The 22,837-nt window shown below is 44.1% G+C and overlaps 1 protein-coding gene across 2 annotated transcripts in view; it reads left to right on the top strand.

Moving 5' to 3' along the window:
• Positions 1-22,359, top strand: part of BEND5 (BEN domain containing 5) — a 1,107,701-nt gene extending 1,085,342 nt beyond the window's left edge. The window contains exons 12-13 of one of the 2 annotated variants that reach the window (XM_077333806.1): positions 6,713-6,809; positions 20,869-22,359. In XM_077333806.1, coding sequence (XP_077189921.1) covers positions 6,713-6,809; positions 20,869-20,989 — 218 coding nt within the window. In that variant the 3' untranslated portion in view covers positions 20,990-22,359. The remainder of the gene's footprint in view (positions 1-6,712; positions 6,810-20,868) is intronic. The other variant, XM_077333807.1, reaches the window with a different exon arrangement.
• Positions 22,360-22,837: the final 478 nt, after the last annotated feature.

The raw sequence follows: 22,837 nt of genomic DNA on the forward strand, positions 1-22,837 counted from the left end.
AGGAGAATGACCCTGAATTTTAAAAAGCAAAACAAGCTGAAGGATGGATCATAATGCCACTGTTTTCTGCAGTGGTGACATTATTAAATGATTAGCGAGCTATTAAAGCTACAGTGCTTAGTATCTCCCCCAAAGACACATAGTGCTAACAGGTTTCCAAATTGAGGTTTTTATTGCCAGAAGAGAGCTCTGTGCCATTCTGGGGCTGCAATTGCAAGGAAGGGTTGTGAGCAGACTGTCACTAAATGTTCCTGAGAAACTGGGTGAAACTCCCCAAAGTGCTTCAATCTGACAGCACTGGGCACTGTAGAAATTGGAAGACAGACTGAATATTAAGAGGTTTAGGGGTTTGAGTGGGACTTAGATAAGTGCCCTTATCTGACCAACTGGGATTGGCAAAAATGACTATTTGATGGTTTATAAGAAATTACGGGCAAAACGGAATACAACGGGCACTAGGATCTCCAGCTTGAGAAAGAGAAAGGGAAGGAAGGAAGGAAGGAAGGAAGGAAGGAAGGAAGGAAGGAAGGAAGGAAGGAAGGAATGGCAGTAAAGAAGGGAGGAGGAAAGGAGCAGGAGGCTTGAAGGCGATGTGGGCAATGCGATGTGGGCTGTTCGACCCTTTCTGCCTGGTGGCACCCCTCCTGCCCGCTGGCACAGCTGGCTGAGAGGGAGTCCTGAAGGTGATGTGGGTGAGGCCTGGCTGTTTCCCTCTCCCACCCATGCGTACAGCCACCTGAGTGAGAGGCTTAAAGGCAACACTGGCAAGGCCTGGCTGTTCACCCCCCTCCCACCTACCTGCCTGCCTGTGCAACCACCAAGCAGGAGGCTTAAAGGAGGCACAGGCAAGGCCTGGCCTGGGTGGTCCCCCCCCAAAATATCTCCCATTCACTTGCACAGCTGCTTTCCTCCCAGCAGGCAAAATCCTGGCTGGCCTGCGCAGCACCTGAGTGTGAGGTTTGGAGGCAGGCACAGGCCATGAGCAGGCTGGAAGCTGGTAGTAAGGCCTCGTGTCGCAGGTCCCCCTATCTCCCAGCCCTCTTCCCTGCCTCCCCATGGTGGCAGCCCACTACCCATGGTGCCTAAGCCAGGGCTCGCTTCCCCTTCCCTCCTATCTCCCACCCGCTGGCCACCAGACCTCCCAACCTGGCCCCTCCCACATGCAACGGCAAGTCCAGGAATGGGACTCCTCTCTCCCAGGCCCCAGTGACTGGCTGAGCAATCACCCTCCCCCCAACCATGGTCCCAGGACCCCCATCCCTCACTCCCTGCTCGCTTACCACCTGGCTCACCTCTGAGCATCAGCACAGTATAGAAGGGTCCAAACAAGGAAGTGCATCTGCCCAACCTGGACGGAGTGCAACTTTCAGCGACCCACTTTGCCTGGAACCTGGGTGTGTTTCTGGATGTTCCCCTTTCCATTGAGACCCAGGTCACAAGAGTAGCACAGCTGGCCTTCTACTACCTTCGCCAAGTTAAACTACTAGCAACCTACTTGGCCCCAGAACACCTAGCCACAGTGATCCACACAATGGTCACCTCTAGACTAGACTTCTGCAACTTCTGCTTTAGGATGCTTAGGGCTAATCCTGCGTTGAGCAGGGGGTTGGACTAGATGGCCTGTATGGCCCCTTCCAACTCTATGATTCTATGATTCGAACTTGCTGTATGCAGGCCTACCCTTAACTCTGATCTGGAAACTGCAACTGGTCCAAGATGCAGTGGTGAGGGTCCTCAGCAAAACCGTAGAGGTCCCTATATCCAACCCGTCCTCCAACAACTGTCCTGGCTACCAGTCAAATTCTGGATCGGGCCCGGTGTACCTGGGCCTCAGAGCTCTATGCTCCACCACCTCCAACCAGCTAAGGATACCAGGCCCCAAGGAAGTCTGCTTGACCTTAACTAGGGCCAGAGCCTTTTCTGTCCTGGCCCCCACCTGGTGGAATGAACTCCCAGAGAAGATCAGGGCCCAGACAGAACTAAAACAGTTTTGCAGGAACTGAAAAAGGTAACTCCTCCACCTGGTATTTGGTTGAGGTTGACCAAAAATAAAAATAAAAGCTACTGGGCCTCGATCCTCCCCCCCTGAACCCATGGGACTGATTCCATGGGCCTGTTAGATTGTTTATATGCTGAAGGTTTTCTCTATTCATTGTTGTTATTATTGTTACCATTCATTCATTATGATCAGTGAGTTTGATGTACTGTTCTGTTACGTTCTATGTGAAGCACCCTGAGACTTTATGGGAGGGTGGTATACAAATGCAATGAATGAATGAATGAAAATGAATGAATTAATTAATGATATATATTTTCACAAACTGCACTGAAAGCAGTAAATCCACAACTAGACTAAAGAATTTCAGACTACTGGCGGGGACTCTCATGACGGAATTCATCTCCAACTGAAATAAGTCCCTATATTTTGAAACCTATATGACAGTGAGACAGTGTCACCCAAGAAGCCATTAGGATGGGGGCTTTTACATGTGTCCAGCTATGATAAGGCACCTTAATTCAGAGCGGAAGTGATAGGGAGAGATCCAACTGATCCAAAGCATGTGTGTAGTCAAAAGTCTTGGAGGGGGAGTTCTGAAGTGCTGGTAGTGCAGGAACAGTCTTAGGGGAGGACTAAACCAACTGAATCCAAATACCAGCGAAAAAGGGGTTCTTATATACTCAAGATCTTGGCCACCTTGGTAAAGTGGTTAAAAGCAGCAGCTTCTAATCTGGAAATCTGGATTTGATTCCCCATTCTTCCACATGCAGCCAGTTGGGTGACCATGAGCTAGTCACAGTCCTGTTCTGTTCTCATAGAGCAGTCCTGTCAGAGCTCTCTCAGCCCCACAAACCTCAGAGGGTATCTGTTGTGGGGAGAGGAAGGGAAGGCAATTGTAAACCACTTTGAGACTCCTTCTAGCAATGAAAAGTGGGGCATAAAAACTCTGTTTCATTTTTAGCTAATCGCAGAAACCAGATTTGTATTACAATGGGCACTCTTGAGATTAATGGAATTTAAGGTTATTGTCCTGTAAGCACTGGCTGTTCAGTTTGGTCTGAGTGTTGGAAGATCCCATGGAATCACAAGACAAGGCCTCGATTAAGAAGCATGGCAGTTTCTTATGGAAATCTTGCTACCACAAATCAAAATGGCATATTGTTGATCCTAATCCTTATAATGATTCTCTAGTTGAATTTAACATGGATTCTCCTGTACCTTTGGCTTCCTAGTAGAGGAGATTTTTGCTTATACCTTCACTGTACATACTGGTTATCTATTTACATTTACACATGTGGTGGTGGGGGGGGGATTTCTATCCCTCCTTATACTTACAAATGGTAAAGGTTTTTGTGAGAATAAATCTGATTGCCAGTATAGAATGGGAAACTTGCCCATTCTTAACTGAATACTTCATGAAAGGGTTTGTTCTTCAATATTTTGTATTTTCTACCAATTGAACTGTAATTCACCACAGGCTTTAGTGTCACTCCTACAATTAGACCTTAGCTTATATACATCTTCATAGATCAGCTTCTGTTTATAATACATCCATCTTTTAGTTACAGGGTAAAGACCAGATAATTTCACTTTTTTGTTTGAAAGAAAAATAATGAGCAGAGAGTTGATCGTGGAATGTGCACTTTGAATCTTAAACTCATTTGTTTTGAAATCCCTAACACAAGTGGGCAGATAGTAATGAACATTTTATTTAAAAGGTGTAATCTTTATATAAGATGTGTGAATATTCCCAGTTTTGGAAGATCCAGCAGCTAACTATTGATATAACACTTTATACAAAACCAGGGCCACGCTGTTTTCTACCCTGCCCCCCACCTGGTGGAATGAGCTCCTAAAGAGATCTGGACCCTGTCGGGGCTGGCACAGAAACAGAGCTCTTCTGCCAAGCTTTTTGTTGGGGCCAGTGAATTGATAACATCTACTTGCCCCCCCCCCATCAGAAATGCTCGAAGGAGAACATCCAGAGAGAGAGAGAGAGAGAGAGAGAGAGAGAGAGAGAGAGAGAGAGAGAGAGAGAGAGAGAGAGAGAGAGTCAACCATGTCTGTACAATTGCTTAATTATGGTTTAAACTAGGGGCCAAGCCCATTGTCTCCAATAATACAACGGGCGCTAGAGCTTGGCAGTGGGAAGAGGAAGGGGAGGAGTTGTCCAGTCTGTAAGGGCATGGGGTTGAATGTGTGTGTTGTGTGGGAGGTTGTGGTGGTATGGTGGCAAATGAGGGTATGAGTGTGGAGATATGGGTGTCAAGAACCTGTGGTGTGGAATGTTCGTTGAGTGTGGGAGAGGACTGACCTTTGGGAATTGTGGCATAGTGGTTACAGATGAGCTTTCCAGAGCCATGTCCTCAGATATGTGAAGGGAAAATCAGACTGGAGACTCTTCTTAGGGGAAGATTACATGGCAACCAATTTCCCCCAGTTCTATGTCATTTCCCTTCTTGTGTGAATTAGGCCACATTCACCGAAATGCCCTAATACACATAGGGTAGTCACAGTACACAGGTGTCCACCCTGTTCCTTCTGTCTCCATATTTTCACTGTTGGTAAAATGTTATGTGCCCACATGCTTCTTTCATGGTTGCTCCTTAGAAGAACGGATTTCTGTACCCTATTGCTTACTACCCAAAGGAGTCTCAAAGCGGTTTACAAACACCTTTTCCATTCGTCTCCCCACAATAGTCAACCTGTGAGGTATGTGGGGCTGTGACAGATCTGAGAGAACTGGGAATGGGCCGCAGTGACCCAGCAGGCCTCAGGTGTCTCAAAGCATTTTCCAATCGTCTTCCCCTTCTCTCCCCATAGCAGACTCCCCATGAGGGAGGTGGGGTAGCAAGCCTCACAGGGAAGCTGGCAACCCTAAGAGGAAGACTGTCTGTGCACAGCAGTCTTGACCTTAGTAAGGTTTTTTATACCAAGGTTATTTGCCAATTACTATTTCAGTTACTATGTGTCTCCAGACATTTACTTGTTCTCTATTTACAGTTTCAGGCTGTAAATATTTATTTAGATCTTCCTGCACTTTCCAGACTCACAGGACTGATGCTGGTCTGCCTGTCTGCACCCCAGAATACAAACAGTTGCTGGTAAGGGCTGTCCATAACCCATAGGCCAGGAGGGACACTCCTGCACCACTCCCTACCAACTGCAGGCAAAAATGGCTCCTTTGAAGGCTGGACTCCAGGAATATTTCCAACCCAGGGGTAGCCAACCTACAGGTGTGGCCTGGAAAGCTCCTGGAATTACAGCTCACTTGCAGAGTATAAAGATCAGCTCCTCAGGCAGAAAGGGCTACTTTGGACAGGGTTGTGGTAGAGAAGAAACATTTAAGGCTTCCCACACAGGTTGTTGTTGAATTGAAAGACTTGAGGCCTACTGCACAGGGTTGTTGTGCAGATGAAACAGGAGACAAAAGAGCCAGTTTCCTCTGCAGAATAATGTTGTGCAGTGGCCTCAAATCTGCAGAGAGTTGCAAAGAAGAAAGACACATGGCTTGGCTGTGTCTAACCCCCGGCCAGAGCAGCATTTTAAGTGAGAAGGGGCTTTTCTGTGTCTTCCCTGTCAGCCAACTGTTTGGCAGAAGGGGAAAGTCCCCCCCCCCTCAAAAGGAAGGCCCTCAGGCTCCCCTACGTTGCTCTTGGGAAGGCCTTCTTCCCTCAGTCAGGGCCTGTCAGAGGCTCCTTTGCAGCAGGCCTGAAGGGGGGGAGGGGGAGCACTCTGCAGCCTCCTGCCAGCTCTGTCAGGGTTCTGAGGCAATTTGCAGTCGGACATGGCAGTTAGGACAGCCTTGGAGTGAAAAGGGCTGGCACAGCCTGTCCAAGCCTGTGTTCTCATCCCCCTTGGCAGTCCTACTGATCTCCTCTCCCTGCGGTGGTCAGGAGCAGACTGGCAGCCAGACTGGGCTGGGTAAATAGAATTTTGGTCTGTCCTGGTGAGGGGCCAATAGGAAGGCACTTTGCGCACCTCCCCATTGGCTGTTTGGCCCTGGATGGACACTTGGAGGGCCCAATCAGGAGCTGCTTCGCGGCTCCTGATTGGGCCCTCTGAGTTTTTATCCTGGACAGGGCCCGCCCTAACTCCTTCCCAGGTGGCCTTACTCTTTTATTTAATAGGAGAGGTTAAAGATATTTTTAATAATTGTTTGTAGCAGATTGTTTAAATTTCTAATGAGAATAATTTTGATGACTGACAGTATTATGTATGTTTTATTATGACAATGTATAATGTACACTGCCCTGAGCTGACTTCAGGAAGATAGTATACAAATCTTTGATACTGATGATGATGATCATGGTGATGATGATGATCAGCATCAGCATCTTGTTTCTAAATAATCACAATTCATTTCAGGTGTGGGACTTGGTAGATAATTACCAGCTATGAAGTTTCAAGAAATAACAGCAAACATGGTATTCTGTACAACTAACATGTTGGGTACCTCTGTGGAGCCGTTCAAGGAACTATTGATGCAGAAAAACAGGTGTGAGGGGGAATTTTAGCAACATATTTTTTGTGTTTAAAATGACAGTTTTACATAGCTGCTATCAAACATTGAGATAATCCCTGAAGATTTTAGTTCTGTTGGTCTGCTCATTCAAAATTTGTTTATGCATCACTTCACAGTGCAATTTACCTTTACTCTTGTTTTTTCTAATTTTAAAGAAAAAACAATTCTCCTTAATTAAGCACTCACAGATATGAAATTAGGAAGGAACGTAGCCAGAACTTTCTTGGACTACTATAGACTAAACCCCATTTCAGAAAGACCTTTGGTTCCAATCTCCAGCACATGGTAAGTTTCAAAAAACCATCTGTTTATCTTTCCACCTGGTGTTTTTAAATAGGAAGTGCAAACCTGTAAATGTTCAGGTTTTTAAGCTTCTTTAATGTTTAAAGAGCCTGCTCCATCCGCCTTTTGAGTTCTATTACCAAAAATTTGAATTTCAATGATGCTTTTGTTCATCTTGTGCTTATTTTTATCATCTGTTTTTAGCTGTCTTGTCTAAGACATCTGGTTTTTTTAATAGATTAAGATGTGTTCCTTTATGTAGTGTTAAAATAACCTTTCTGTTTTCCAGAGGATAGCATTATCCTCTATTGTTTAGTTTTCCCTCCATATGGCAAACTAGAAGACTAAAATGTTCATCTTTCCTTTTGGAATTCAATGATGCTTGAAAAGATCATTCCTCTCCTTTGCCTTTGGTATCAGATGACTTCTGTCATGCAACCTGTAATACTGATCAGTTATTATTATTTCTAAAGCATCAAAAGTTTGCTAGGCTCTGTATGAAGATAAAATAATTTCTAAAACTGTTGCTTCCATTAATGGTCATGCAGCTACTCTTCCCGATCTCTTGAATGGGGAAGATTAGTCATATGAGAGAAAATCTTAGCTTTCACTCTCCTTGTGAGTATTAGGTGGTTAGTAATGAAAAAAAAAAGGTTGGAATAGTGAGCAGACTTCTCTAACATTGTCTGTAAGGTCAGCCAGGAGACGGGAAGCTTCAGGATTCTATCAGGAAGGACTGGGCTGCTTTCCAGAGAATCATAATTGTAGCCCCACTCTAAGATACAGAATCTTACATAAATGTCAGATAAATTGCATGCCAAACTGTCTAATTCAATCCAGAGAGAAGGGGATATAGTAAGAGCAAAGTTTATTTTAATTAAATTTTAGGGGTATTCAGAAACCACTTGAGTAATGTCACTGGTACCTTTCTGGATAGCACTTTCTGCACAATTGCTCCTGAACAGTCTTGAAAATTCTTTCTTGACCAGCCAGCAACCCTCCAAATGTTTCCTCCTAAACAATTAATTGTTTCATGAAGCTTTTCAAGTTAAGTGTTTGTGTGTGATATAATTGTGATAAAGGTTATGATCTCATACACGAACAGATGAATTGAAAGCATTACTCGGAAGCACCAGGCACATTATGGAGTAAGAATGGATGAGGTCTATGAATTTCTAATTAAACAACAGAGACCTTGAGTCATTTCTCTCTTCAAGCTACTTGAACAACAAGGATTTCAACAGGGTGAACAAAGAAAACTGTTCAGAGAGGCTAAAGACTAAAGTATACACACACAGTCTCCACTGAGAAAGTTTTCCCTTCAAGCTATGGATTTCTGTTGTTGTTGTTTTTCTGGGGCTATAACTAGCCTGACTAGAGAAAGTGAATGGGGATGGGAAGATTTGACCCCACTTTTTACAGCACCATGACCCCAGTCCATATACCCTGTGACTGGTTTTACAGTCAAATGGCTGTTCTCTGAGACAAAAGTGTCTGGATTTCCAGTCATTTAGCTCCAATGTAACATGCAGTTTGGACATAAATCCACCCAAATGAGTGATTATCAATGAGCCAGACACTGATATAAAGGCATATTCGGTCAGCATTGAAGATTTTGTATTTCCAGTTAATGAACTGATAGGATGAAGTAAAGGTGGGCACAAACCTGGAAAATGGAAAAATCATTGAATTTGTGGAGGGTTGTGGGTCAGGGGAATGTCACAAACCTTGAACCGCAAACTTGCATGGACACCCCGTATTCACGAACCTTTGGATTTGCTTGAGTTTGTTAATTTTTTAGCTGTTTCCTGGGGTGCTATACATGTGAAATTCACTGTGGAGCCCATGGCTTTATAACCTTATTGTGTATATGCTTTCTGGGTCTTGTCCAGTGTCCACCCTTCTCTCCTTTGGCCCTGGGAAGTGGTCATCTACCCATCTATCTTCCCATGTTATAGTTTTAGAGAGGAGTATGGTTTCCTGTGGACAACGGATGATGACTGAAATGAGCATCGGGAGCCCCACAAGGACCAAGTGATGCCTGCACATATGACCACAAGGGTCCAAAAGCTTGGAGGGGCCTGGATGGTTTGTAGTTCCCAACACGCTCCCTAGGTCCTTGGTGAGGTGCTCTGACTGTCCACCTATCTACCTGTCAACCTAACCAACTTTCTACCTGCCTACTTACTAAACTATCTACATACTTACCTAACCAATTGTCTACCTGCCTACCTACCCAACATTCTACCTACCTATCTAACCATTTACCTGCCTAACCTAACCAGCTATCTACTAACCGCCTACCTAACCAGCTATCTGCCTGCCCATCTACACCACCATCTATCCACCTATCTAACACCTGCTGAGCACAACTACCTATGAGCACCAGTCCTAGGACCTGGGAAGTGTGGTGACAGCAACAGCACATCCTGGTCCCTCCCAAATTGTGGACCCCCTGGTCATCCCCACACCACAGGCACACCCTCCAGATCCATCATATGGAGGACACAACAGCCCTCCTTTCCCTAGGAGTCATTAAATGAACTCTGGGGACTGACTGGAAGTCGGGTAGCCAAGCAAAGGCAGGGATGCCTGGCCGTCTCTAGATGCTGGGTATGTTTTCGGCCTCTTCCTCCTGTGGGAGGGAGCAATTACAGCTCAATTCTAACACCACCCTACCACTGCCACCACCCCTCCATGCAGCATCTCCAGATGTTTAATCCCCTGTAACAGAGGTCGCAAACCATCATTCATGAACATTTGTGACCAAACTTCCCATTGTGGACTACAGTTCCACTCTCTCATCCTGACACTCTACCTTGAATGTGACCACTGTAGACTTATTTTTCCACTGAGAGTGGTTGAGAAGGGAAGGATGTTCTTCCCATTAGAAGCCATCTGTGGGGCATCTTGTATTCTGTGGGAGGGAGAACTGCCCATTAACAGGGCCGTGATCCTAATCCCTGCTATTAATCCCACTTGGATTGTGGCCACCCAGGCAGATCACAAAGCATTAGCTTCTGTCTGGAGTTGTGTTTTGGGTGGTGTAACACAAAAGTCTTGAGGATCCATGAGGATACCATGGTTCAGATCTTAGCACCATGACAGAGCCACAGAGATGTGCATTTGGAGATTTCTGTGGTGTTAAAAGTGCCCATACCTATAGCCATGATATGTAATTGAGTAAAGATTTGAGGGTGACTAAAGTAAAACTTTGAAACCATGGCCAGGAAGTCGTGGACCTGTGATTTTTGTGTTATAAGCTGTGACTATCAATAGAAGAAGTGATCTTATGCCGATATTATGGTGAGTTTGGGGTGAAAGGATGCAAACACCCTGAAGATCCATGAGGATTTGACTTTTGGAACCATGTTTTTGCCCCATGGTATCGCTATGGTCAGTTTACATTCCAATTCCAAAAGAAGGGCAATGCCAAAGAATGTTCAAACTACCGCAGTATTGCACTCATTTCTCATGCTAGCAAAGCTATGCTCAAGCTAGGCTCCAGCAATATATGGACCGAGAACGTCCAGAAGTAAAGGAAGGATTTCGAAGAGGCAGAGTAACTAGAGATCAAATTGCCAACATATACTGGATCATGGAGAAAGCTAGGGAGTTCCAGAAAAACATCTACTTCTGCTTCATTGACTAAAGTCTTTGATTGTGTGGAGCACAACAAATTGTAGCAAGTTCTTAAAGAGATGGGCATACCAGAGGATCTTATTGTCTCTTGAGAAACCTATATGCAGGTCAAGAAGAAACAGTGAGAACTGGGCATGGAATCACTGATTGGTTCAAAATTGAGAAAGGAGTTCAGCAAGGCTGTATACTGTCGCCTTGCCTATTTAACTTCTATGCGGAGAACATCATGAAAAAGGTAGGGTTAGATGAGTCACAAATTGGGATCAAGATTGCAGGGAGAAATATCAGCAATCTCAGATATGCAGATGATACCACACTAATGGCAGAAAGCAAAGAGGAACTAAAGAGCCTCTTGATGCGGGTGAAGGAGGACAGTGCAAAAGTTGGATTGAAACTCAACATCAAGAAAACAAGGATCATGGCATGCGGCCCTCTCAATTCCTGGCAAATAGATGGGGAAGAAATTGAGGCAGTGACAGATTTTGTTTTCCTGGGCTGCAGCAAAGAAATTGGATGCTTGCTCCCGGGGAAGAAAGCTATGGCAAATCTAGAGAGCATCCTAAAAATCAGAGACATCACACTGCCAACAAAAGTGCATGGTCTTCCCAGTTGCAATGTATGGCTGTGAAAGTTGGACCATATGGAAGGCCGAAGGTCAAAGAATTGAGGCTTTTGAACTGTGGTGCCGGAGAACACTCTTGAGTCCCTTGGACTGCAATGCGAACAAACCGATCAGTCCTAGAGATCAGTCCTGACTGCTCCTTAGAAGGCCAGATCCTGAAGATGAAACTCAAATACTTTGGCCACCTCATTAGAAGGAAGGACTCCCTGGAGAAGAGCCTAATGCTGGGAACAATTGAGGGCAAAAAAAGAAGGGAACGACAGAGAATGAGGTGTCTGGATGGAGTCACTGAAGCAGTTAAATTGACTCTGGGGAACGATAGAGGACATGACTTTGCACCTAACAACTACAACAAATCGCCACAAAGGCCTGGCTCAATGATATTTGTGGTGTATGCTGGAGCTATTGATAGAATAGATGATTTTACACTGAGTTTGAAGTAACGGGATGCAAAAACCCTGATGATCATAAGGATCAGACCTTTAGAACCTTGTTTTTGCCCTCCATCTATCCCACAAAATTCTCTCCCTCCAAATAGCTATGCATGTCTCTCTCTCTCTTCCACCTTCTCTCAATGAGAGCAAAAGAACACAATGAGTCTCACGTGGCCTCAGGGAGTATATATAACAAGGCTTTCCCATTGAAACCAAAGGGAGCACTACTCTTGGCTTACAAGGATGCCTTTCAAGCTAAATGGGTAATTATTGGAGTAGCCATGGAAACCAAAACCCAAGCTCTCTATGCAGGAAGAGAGATTTTTGCATGCTTCACACCATCCCCCAAAAACATGCATATAAGGGTAAGACCTATATTTGGAAATGTACAGTCGTCAGGGGTGTAGCCATATGTAGCCATGTTTCTATTCCATTTCATGGGTTCTTGGAGATCCGTGGGTTGGTATGTGTCCATCTGTAGTATAAAGTTCCCAACTGGAAGGCTGTCAGGACATCCCCACGAGTCCCCTCCTCCTGAGTGGTCACACGGGAGATATCCAGGACAAAGAAAATAACCCCGCGGCCCTCACGGGTCCCATCCTTCCTAACCTTCAGCCGGAGGGAGAGCAGAGAGACACATGTGAGGGGTCCACAACAACCCAGCCTGGACAGAAGTTTACGAGCCATCTCCCATTATTTCCACATAATGGCCATGAATCTGGTTGCTGGCTCTTTTATTTCATCAGAGCACAACTTTTTTTTTTACCAATATCAGTTAATTTTTGCTTCTGAATACTTCTTCCTGAGTTCAGCATCTTGTTTATTTGTTTGTAAGTGCTCATCCTATTCTATTCACTTACACAGGAAATGTATATGTGTACAACTGGTAAAAGAATGCATATCTATCCTCTTTGTCTCAGTTCCTCTTCCCCTTAAGTATCCAGTTTGATACCCCTCCACATATCTGATGAAGTAATCTGTGATTCACAAAAACTCATATGAGGGGAATGTTAGTCTTTGAGGTGCCACAAGTTTTTAGTTTTATGTTATGATAATAGATAACATTGCCATTTGAAAACGTAAACTCTCTCTCTCTCTCCCACTCTCTCACTCTGTGTGCGTGTGTGTTCAGTGCTGCTTGAAATTTTCAGTCAAATCCACGTGGTTGAGTTCCCATTTTAAACTTCCTTTCAGTCTGAAAAGAAAGCAAAAACTTGAGAAAGCAGCAGATTTCTGACAAAATAGTCTTCTCAATTATGTATTCCTTAACTGCATATTAAGAATGTAGTACAAACAGCTGTGAACCCATTCTTGTGTAGTCAGCTGTTAAGGAAATACCTTGCAAGTAAGATTTGAATTGTAAATAGATATGACTCCTGAATTTTTCAGTGATAGTTTTATTAGAACCAGAGGGGTCAGATTATGTTCCTGTTTATATTTTTCCTTCTGATATGTTGCTTATTGAAAAGGTCTGGGTTTACCACATCTTTGAGCCACAATGCCATGCGTTTTCTGTTACTACACCAGAGCACAGAAATAGTCTGCTTGTGAAATGCTCCAGATAATTAAAAAATGGAATTTCTGAGAAGTTTGGTAAATCCAATTTAATTAAATGTCATAACAGTCTAAGAGCATTTTCATAAAATACACACTATTCAATTTCTGATGATAAAGACCTAAAGAGTACTCAGGTTCAATATTTTACCATGGATCTTGTAAAAATTCTGGAAAGGGGGTAAGTCTGTGGCTTGACTCTCCCCTTTTCATCAAAATGAAACTAACATGAAAAATCAAGGAAAGTAGGTTATCTGTCCACCTGCCTGCCTATCATCTAAAGCCAGTTTGGTGCAGTGGTTAAGAGTGTGGACTTCTAATCTGGCATGCCAGGTTCGATTCTGCGCTCCCCCACATGCAGCCAGCTGGGTGACCTTGGGCTTGCCATGGCACTGATAAAACTGTTCTGACCAAGCAGTAATATCAGGGCTCTCTCAGCCTCACCCACCTCACAGGGTGTCTGTTGTGGGAAGAGGAAAGGGAAGGAGACTGTAAGCCGCTTTGAGCCTCCTTCGGGTAGAGAAAAGCGGTATATAAGAACCAGCTCTTCTACCTACCTATCTGTCATCCATCCATCCATCCTAATTTGAGGTTTTAAGATTGGAAGGAAACATATTCCCCAGAAGCAGAATAAGAACGAAACTGCGTAGGTATCTTGAGTAGCAATAAAATAACATCAGTGATATTGCAGTTTATTTATATTTATTTATTTATAATTGGATTTATATACCACCATTCACCAAAAGGTCTCACGGCAGTTCACAATAAAATATAAAATCAAAGTAAAATCACATAAAATCCCCAAAATACCCCCATCATTACAATAAAAGATGGAATTCTATTCTATAACTTTCCCCACTTTCCCTGCTTGTTCAGAGAGAGGTCGGACATTAATTCTGTAAGAGAGAAAGGAGAGAATGACTGGCCGATGGATTAGGGATCTTGGATGGAACCCGAGCTCTGCCCTGGCCTCAACCATATGCCTGGTGGAAGAGCTCTGTCTTATAGGCCCTGCAGAAATATGGTGATTCCGGCAGGGTCCTTAGCTCCTCCGGGAGCTCATTCCACCAGGTTGGGGCCAGGACCAAAAAGGCCCTGGCCCTGGTCAAGGCCAGGCGAACATCCCGGGGGCCCAGGACAGTCAGTAGATTCATACTCGCAGAGCGGAGAGCCCTGCGGGGGGCATAAGCAACCAAACGGTCCCACAGGTAAGTAGGACCCAAGCCACGTATGGCCTTAAAGGTTAATACCAACACCTTAAACTTGACCCGGAAACAGACTGGTAACCAATGAAAATTACGGAGTACCGGCTGAATATGGGCCCTCCAAGGTGTCCTAGTGAGGACCCTAGCTGCCGCATTTTGTACCAGCTGTAACTTCCGGATCAGAGTCAAGGGTAGGCCTGCGTAGAGCGAGTAACAGTAGTCTAGTCTGGAAGTGACCGTTGCATGGATCACAGTGGCTAGGTGTTCTGAGGACAGGTAGGGCGCTCGTAGCCGGGCCTGGCGAAGATGAAAAAAAGCCGTCTGGGCTACTTTGGTGACTTGAGCCTCCATAGACAGGGAGGCATCAAAAGTCACTCCCAAGTTCCTGAACACTGGTGTAGATGTTAATTGTACACCATTCAGGCATGGGAGGCACGCTTCCTGATCCTGCCCTCTTCTGCCCAGCCACAGGACCTCCGTCTTGGAGGGGTTGAGTTTCAGGCGACTCTGCCTGAGCCATCCAGCCACTGCTTCCAAACAGCTGGTGAATGTATCTGGGGGGGAGTCCGGCTGGCCGCCCATTAGGAGATAGAGCTGGGTGTCATCCGCATATTGGTGGCGCCCTAGCCCATAACCCCGATCCAACTGGGCCAGAGGGCGCATGTAGATGTTGAACAATGTGGGGAAAAGCAACGCCCCCTGCGGAACCCCAGGGATCCGATAGTTCATCCCTCACTGCCACCCTCTGCATCTGGTTCCAGAGGAAGGAGGCCAGCCATTGCAGCGCAGCCCCCCTAATTCCGGTCCCTGCGAGGCAGTGAACCAATAGCTCGTGGTCAACCACATCAAATGCGGCCGACAGATCTAATAGTACGAGAATGGCGGACCCGCCTCGATCCAGCTGTTGTCGGATATCATCCGTCAGAGCGACCAGCGCGGTCTCCACCCCATGGCCAGGACGGAAACCAGATTGGTGTGGGTCAAGGGCCGAAATTTCCTCCAAGAAAACTAGGAGCTGGTCTGCTGCAGCCCGCTCTGCTACCTTCCCTAGAAACCCAAGATGTGAGACAGGGCAGTAGCTGGCGGGGTCCCGCCCATCCAGCAATGTTTTTTTCAGCAGAGGGCGAACCATGGCTTCCTTAAGCCCCCCGGGGAACTCTCCAGATGTCAAAGAGAGGTTGATATATTGTCCTCGTCCTTTTCCCCCTTTGTTGTTCTGGAACTGTGTCTTATGATGTTCATGTACAGTTTTGTCTTGGATAAGTGTACATGTTTTTAACATAATTGCTTATGTAGCCTTTTAAAAAGGAAAATGTGAAAAGTTATCTTATCTCCCTAAACAGTTTTAGTGTTCTGACAAATCAGTTGGAAATTATGCGATCCACTATAAAACTTTACATTTCTGTTCCTTTTAAAGAAGTGCATAAGTGGTTCCCTTGCTGTTAGGCTGTTACCACTGCTTTTGAAACTCTTCCTGCCATCTGCATAACACTGGCACACTATTTATGCTATCCTTGCAGGAACAGGTGCAGTGTCAACTCACCATACCACTAAAGAGCACTAAATGGTCTGTATAAATCCATAGAGACATTCTGGCAGTTGCCTCAGAGTCTTTAGATCCACTTGCCTTGAAAAATTTTCCAAGTGAAGGCAATTTTCAGACATCTTGTATGACAAGCACCCTGTTCCTAGACCATTTCATTTATTGGTATAGCCTAGATTTCAGAAGGACCATTTTTTTTTTTTGCTGTCATCACGATTGATGTATTGGTGACCCCCTAGGCTTTTCAGGGCAAGAGGTATTCAGAGGTGATTTGCCACTGCCTGTCTCCCTGGTATTTCTTGGTAGTTTCGCATCCAGATACTATCTAGAGCTGACCATGTTTAGCTTTCAAGATTTGACAAGTTTGGGCTAACCTGGGCTATCCAAGTTAGGGCCCTATCTGACTACCTGACTGTTTTTGCCTCTGCCCCCCTTCTCTCTCTCTCTCTCTCTCTCTCTCTCTCTCTTTCTCTCAGATTCAGGCAGTTACGGAAGCAAGATACTGGTATCAGTTATGCTTTAGTTGTTTACTTTTTTCCATTTGATTCCAAATGGACATTATATATTTTTATCATATGCATTTAGAGCAACTGAAGTATAGAATCTAAATCCAGAACAGCAACACGTCGCCCATCTCTTAGCTTTCTAAGCATTTGCCTTGGGAGAGTGTCCAGAACTTATACCACCCCCCGAGAATAAGTCCAATTCGGAGGCAATCAAAGACATGTTATCAGAAATAACGCACAGAAATCATAGAATCATAGAGTTGGAAGGGGCCATACAGGCCATCTAGTCCAACCCCCTGCTCAATGCAGGATCAGCCCAAAGCATCCTAAAGCATCCAAGAAAAGTGTGTATCCAACCTTTGCTTGAAGACTGCCGGTGAGGAGGAGCTCACCACCTCCTTAGGCAGCCTATTCCAGAATAACTTCTGTTGTGGCCAGATTTGCTTGGAGGGCGATCAAAACAAGGAAGAGCTGGGTGGATTCGGAGCAATTTAGGTAGAGATTGCTTGAGAATACTTGTGAGTTTTAAAATTATAACATTGATTCTTATAGCTCGAATGTTTCAAATTTTATACTATTTTAATTATCAATGATTTTTTTGTGTATTTTGTACTTTGATTATTGGTTTAGTACCATAATAAAAAGTATTTGGATTTGGGAGAGTTTCCGTTGATAGGACTCAGTCAATCTGAAAACCAGCCTTAGCTTGTAGGTACTGAGTACTAGATACCAGTGCTGCATTTTCATGTGTTTTCTGTCCATTTATGTTTAGATCAAACTATATCTTACATCCCATAAGGTCAAAGTGATTGGGGCAGGGGAAAGGGGCTGGAATCCTAGACAACTGAAGTGTGATTTTTGAAGCAGTGAATTGCATGAGGAACGGAATAGCTATTACAGTTTAAAGGCAAATTATATGTTTTGCCTTGGAAATTAATTTCTGTTTTCCCCCTTGTCTATTGATAATTATAATCTGTCAGTTTTACTCCTACGTGCGTCTGCACATTTTAAATGCAGATCTCGATGCGGGTAGCTGCTGCTAAAGGCGGGGGGGGGATCCTTTCAGTTTTAAACGGTGACACATTTGTGTGGGCTCAGTGAAAAGGATCCATTTACAGAATTCAGAGAGATTTGCATTGCTTGGACAGCGTCCAGCAGAGGGCTCACCAAAATACCCTATTACAACAATTACCCTGTCAAGGGCTTAGAAATCTAAATGCCAGCTGAAACAATGCAGCCCCACATTTTGAGCACACCCTAAACAGATACAAACACACACAGCTAGAGCATTCCTTTTGAGCCCAGCCTCAAGCAAAAGAAAACTTCACCTCAAGAAGTACTAAAAGATATTCTGACTTATGCAGATCCCTCTGATTCACAACAGTTCCTATACTTTTTTTCCTTATTGGTGAAGAATCTTTGACTGGTAGGTGACTGATTTACCACTCTGGGTGCTACTAGTTTAGCCCTTTGCTTATCAAGCATCCCAATTTATCTGACATAGTCCCTGATGCCATTTGTAAAGTATGCAAATAAGATCTCCCCAGATTGCATATATCCACCTCATAGTTATTGTTGTTTTTACTTGCCCACCTGCCTTTTTTAAGGGCAAAAGTATGCATTGGAATAAGATTCTATATTTGGGTTTGCCACACTCAAATGACCAATTTCAAGGATTTCTGGGACATTATTCCAAGGTGATTCTTACAAGCCAAACTGATCTCAACTCTGTTCTCAGATGGGACATTTGCACTTACCCAGAAAGAAATATGTTTGCATTTGTCAGAAAATCAGTACTCTATGAGTTAATAAGAGTTTCTTAATATTTTAAATTTGTTTTCATTTCTCATAACTGGCCTTTTTGCCACTGGACTGACATTAGTTGCTCAGTCACTGGCCAGTCTTTTCCAGAAACAAGAAACTTCGTTTGACATTGTGTTTATGTAACCCTGCGATGAAGACATTTAAAGTGATCAGCTGTTACGGATTCTGTCTCACCATCCTTTGCTAAGCCGATTGCCTGTTACTGGTCAGAAATGATCTGCTGATATGAACTCAATTGCTAGTGCAGATTTAATACAAGAACATGCATGTGCCCTGATGGCTGGGAAATCACCCTGACTATCCTTTGACCTTGTGGAAGGAGGACAGAGAAATCCTTTGCAGTTTGAATTTAAGAGACAGAAGTGGATTATGCAGCACAGAAAACTTGCTAAAAGACTGCCAAAAATGATGTCTTATTTTTTAATTCTTAATGTAGCACCATTGAACCTCTTGTGGCGCAGAGTGGTAAGGCAGCCATCTGAAAGCTCTGCCCATGAGGCTGGGAGTTCAATCCCAGCAGCCGGCTCAAGGTTGACTCAGCCTTCCATCCTTCCGAGGTCAATAAAATGAGTACCCAGCTTGCTGGGGGGTAAACGGTCATGACTGGGGAAGGCACTGGCAAACCACCCCATATTGAGTCTGCCATGAAAACGCTGGAGGGCGTCACCCCAAGGGTCAGACATGACTCAGTGCTTGCACAAGGGATACCTTTACCTTTAATGTAGCACCATTTTTGCAGCATGAAATCCATCGTATTATTTTTGTTTTTGCATTGCGAATGCTGCCCATGGTTCTGGCAGTGTTTTTCAACAAGGCTTCTGAAACTAGTTTTATGGCAACTTTTCTTTTATGATGATGCTTTTTTTATGCATAAATGTTGGTGTGTTTTTGGTCTCCTCCCCTTTTCTGCTCTCAGTCCTTAATCCACCAACGGGAGCTCGAGGCGCCTGTTGCTGATTTCTGCCTCCTCAGGATCAGCGATCATGCAAACATGCAATTTGATTCAGTCTCCCATTATCCGTAATAGCCTGAGGACAACCTGGGTGTTTTGTATGTTTTTTTCTTAGGAAGCAAGGGGCTTTGCCTTAACTCTTGGTGCCTCTCTGGGAGCCGGGTGAACTTTAAAGCAATACTCCCCCCCAATCAGTCCTTTGTAGCTTTTATACAGACCCAGGGCCTTTATCTTAAAGATACTGGTTGCAGCTCCAGGTGAAGCTGCAATTGAAATACTAATTGAGGACAAAACTAGTTGGAATGTGAATGGTGTTGCCTAACAACAGAATTTCCCCCTCAAAGCTTGTGAGACTACAAAACTAGCTTCTCTGTTGAACTCAAGTAATCACCTCTAGACTAGATTTCTGTAACTCACTCTACACCAGCCTGCCTCTGGGCTTGATCCGGAAACTGCAACTCGTCCAAAATGCGGCCGCTAGAGTCCGCACAGCTACACCATGGAGGGCTCACATCCAGCCAGTTCTGAGGCAGCTGCATTGGTTACCGGTCGCCTTCCGGATCAGGTTCAAGGTTTTGGTTTTGACCTTCAAGGCCATCCGTGGTCTAGGCCCAGCATATATGAGGGACCGCCTTTTGCCCTATATCCGCCGCAGGGCTTTACGCTCTGCGGGGGCTAACCTACTGGTCGTTCCCGGCCCCAAGGAAGCCCGCCTGGCCTCGACTAGGGCCAGGGCCTTTTCGGTCCTGGCCCCAACCTGGTGGAATGAGCTCCCGGAAGAGCTGAGGGCCCTGCGGGAATTACCAGCATTCCGCAGGGCCTGTAAGACGGAGCTCTTCCACCAGGCTTATAACTGAGGCCGGGCGGAAAGAAGATCAGCCCCCCCCTCACAAACTGACGGTAGAGAGCGTCACCCCCCTCCGTAGTTGAGGATGCGGAGAGCAAATGAGTAGATTACGCCATCGCTGTTGCCATTACTGTAAATTATCGGTTTTTATTGTCATTTTATGGTTTTAGGGGACAGGGTTATGTAAGCCGCCTCAAGCCTTCGGGGGGAGGCGGGGTATAAATATAAATATAATGATGATGATGATGATGATGATGATGATGATGATGATGATGATGATGATGATGATGATGATGATGATGATGATGATGATAATAATAATAATAATAATAATAATAATAATACTTGCAACAGTAGTTTACCTCTGATCAGTGACCATGGCGAGAAGCGAGGTTGTTGTTTGATAGCTTATCAGGCTGGCAAAGTGGAGGAGTCTTCCCTGTGTCACTCAGCAGCTGTTCAAAGGGCAAAAGTCTGTGTCCCTGTTAGGTGTCCATGTCCATGAACTAGAATTCCTATGAGGCCCTGCCAGCAGCTTGTTCCAGAGTGGCAGTCAGATGACATTGCAGCACAACAGAGGACGTTCCCCCTCCCAGAGTTACCGTCAGAACTTTTTAATGTGCATAATTGTTTGTGTGTATGTGGGGGGACGACTCAGTATCATAGCACAAGCATAAATGGGAATGTTTTTAAAGTGTTTTTTTAAAAGATGGTTTAAAAGGGTTGGCGAACTGACTGCAGTGAAAACTGATACATGTACAATAGACCAGAGATTGGGAAGTTTCTCTCTGAAGTTAATGGAAACTGGGCAGCACCCTTGTGGATGTTATACAAGATTAGCGGAATTGCTGCTGCCTACTGATGGGTGTCAGTTTGCTTTCAATATGTTCTCTATAAAAAGGGGTTCTCTCTTCTCATCTTTATTTCTGGTAGGAAGGAAAAAGCATCCTTGTATAGATATGGCTATATTCGGGGCCCAGGGGACCACCAAGCTGCTGGGAAGCCAGAGAAGAAAATCCAGGCAAGTCCTAAGGAGAATATTCACTTGTCGTAAAGCAATTGAAACCACATACCATTCAGAAGCCTGAATCAACATTTTCAGGTGATCTAGAAAACAGGAGTTTGGCAGAATTTAAAAAAAAAAAAAGTTCTATTGCATGATTTCTGTATTTCTTGGTCTCAAATTGCAAGCATTATTTGAAATTGATGTATGTTGTCATAATTAATTTATGTGGAATCAGGCATGCTCCTAGAGACGTGACATCTGTCATATTGGGGAATCATCCTCTGATTTTTCACTGGTTCTTTTGTTACATAGAGCAAAGAATGATAGTGTGCATATGAAATTTTTAATGCATGAACATCCTAAGAATCTGGACTTGCTGGCCAATAGGTTACATTTTGTATAACATCACAAAGACTTGTGTCGCTGATCAGACAATCCTGCTTCCATAAATATGTCTTAAAGACAATATGATCAGGACAAAGGAACATGAGAACAAGCAGAAAAATATGGTCCTGTGTATCTGGACAGTGGCATGTTCTATAAGTCCACCCCTTCTCCAAACAGCTTATAAGAATGATGGCCAGATTTCTGACTAGGATCATGTACATATAGCTCTGACAACAGAATTATGGGTGTTGCTGTACACAAGAATCCAGTTTTGCATGCAATTTCTTATTCAGCTATGAATATTTGGGCTGAAACCTGCTTCTGCACTCACATGCACAATTTGTTTGAGAAGTGGAAAATAGGAAACAAGAAATATATTGACACTACAAAAAAAGAAATCGGTTAAAAAAAAACCCTACTTCTATATATTTTGGAAGTTAAATTGTATGCTTTTTCAAGGGTGGGTATTGTAACACACTGAATGCAATGTATTTAAATATCATACTTCTGGTGCCTTTGAGGCTATAAGCAGAGTAACAAATAACACAAAGCATTTGTTAATTAAAATGACCTTTCAAAGACATGAGGTAAAACCACAGGTTTCTTAGTGTAGATATTGATTGGATGGAAGAGGGAGGAGGGATGATCTCTCTTGATTTGCCTCCTTATTAATGTACACTGTCCCACTTTGCCTTCTATCTGTGAGGGTTTCTCAGCTCCCGGCGGAACCACAGAAAGTCATTGGGGGAAAGGAAAGAAAGGGAAAGATCCACTAGCAGAACACCTATAGAATTCACACTCCTGTATGTTCTATAAATTAAGCTTTTTAATTTTTAGTGTTAAGTTTCATGAGGTTCCAGTTGAAGACTTGAAGTCTGGTTTATGGGGCACATGAAGGGAAATGCCATTTTAACAAGTTGAATTTTTTTTAAAACACCTTGCAAATATTGTTGCTCTTTGAATCGATTTATTATGTGTTAAAAACCTGGTGGTTTGCTCTTGGAGTTTTGAATAAAGATTAGCTCCAACTGTTTCTTGTGTTTACTTCTTAATTTTAGGTGGCCTCTATATTCCTTTATTGGCTGATGGAGTTGGTTATCAAATTTTCTCCTAGGATTCCTTTATTGTTTTATATTTAAGTTCATGTAGAAGCCATGTTAATTCCTTTTTAAATTTCTGTTTACTCCTTTCCCATAATACACCCTCATCTCTTAATACTGCCTTCAAATTTAGATATGAATGTTATTATTTCTCTTCCCCTTGAATCTTCTACCCTGGTCCCTTTGATTATTATTACCAAGTCTCACCCTTACAGCCTGAATGCCATCATCAGTATTTCTTTTCTTCAGCCCCCACACTTGCCCTTTCTGGACACTTTAGAATCATTATCTAGTTGAGTGTTTCCATGGGCACAAGGCTTTCTGCTCATGGAGCATGACTTTTTTTGTCTCCTCTCCATAGCCCCAAATGACCTTCAAATTGCTGTTCCTCGGGGATCTCTCTGTTAGG

The sequence above is a fragment of the Paroedura picta genome, chromosome 4 (assembly GCF_049243985.1).
Source record: "Paroedura picta isolate Pp20150507F chromosome 4, Ppicta_v3.0, whole genome shotgun sequence".
NCBI lineage: Eukaryota > Metazoa > Chordata > Lepidosauria > Squamata > Gekkonidae > Paroedura > Paroedura picta.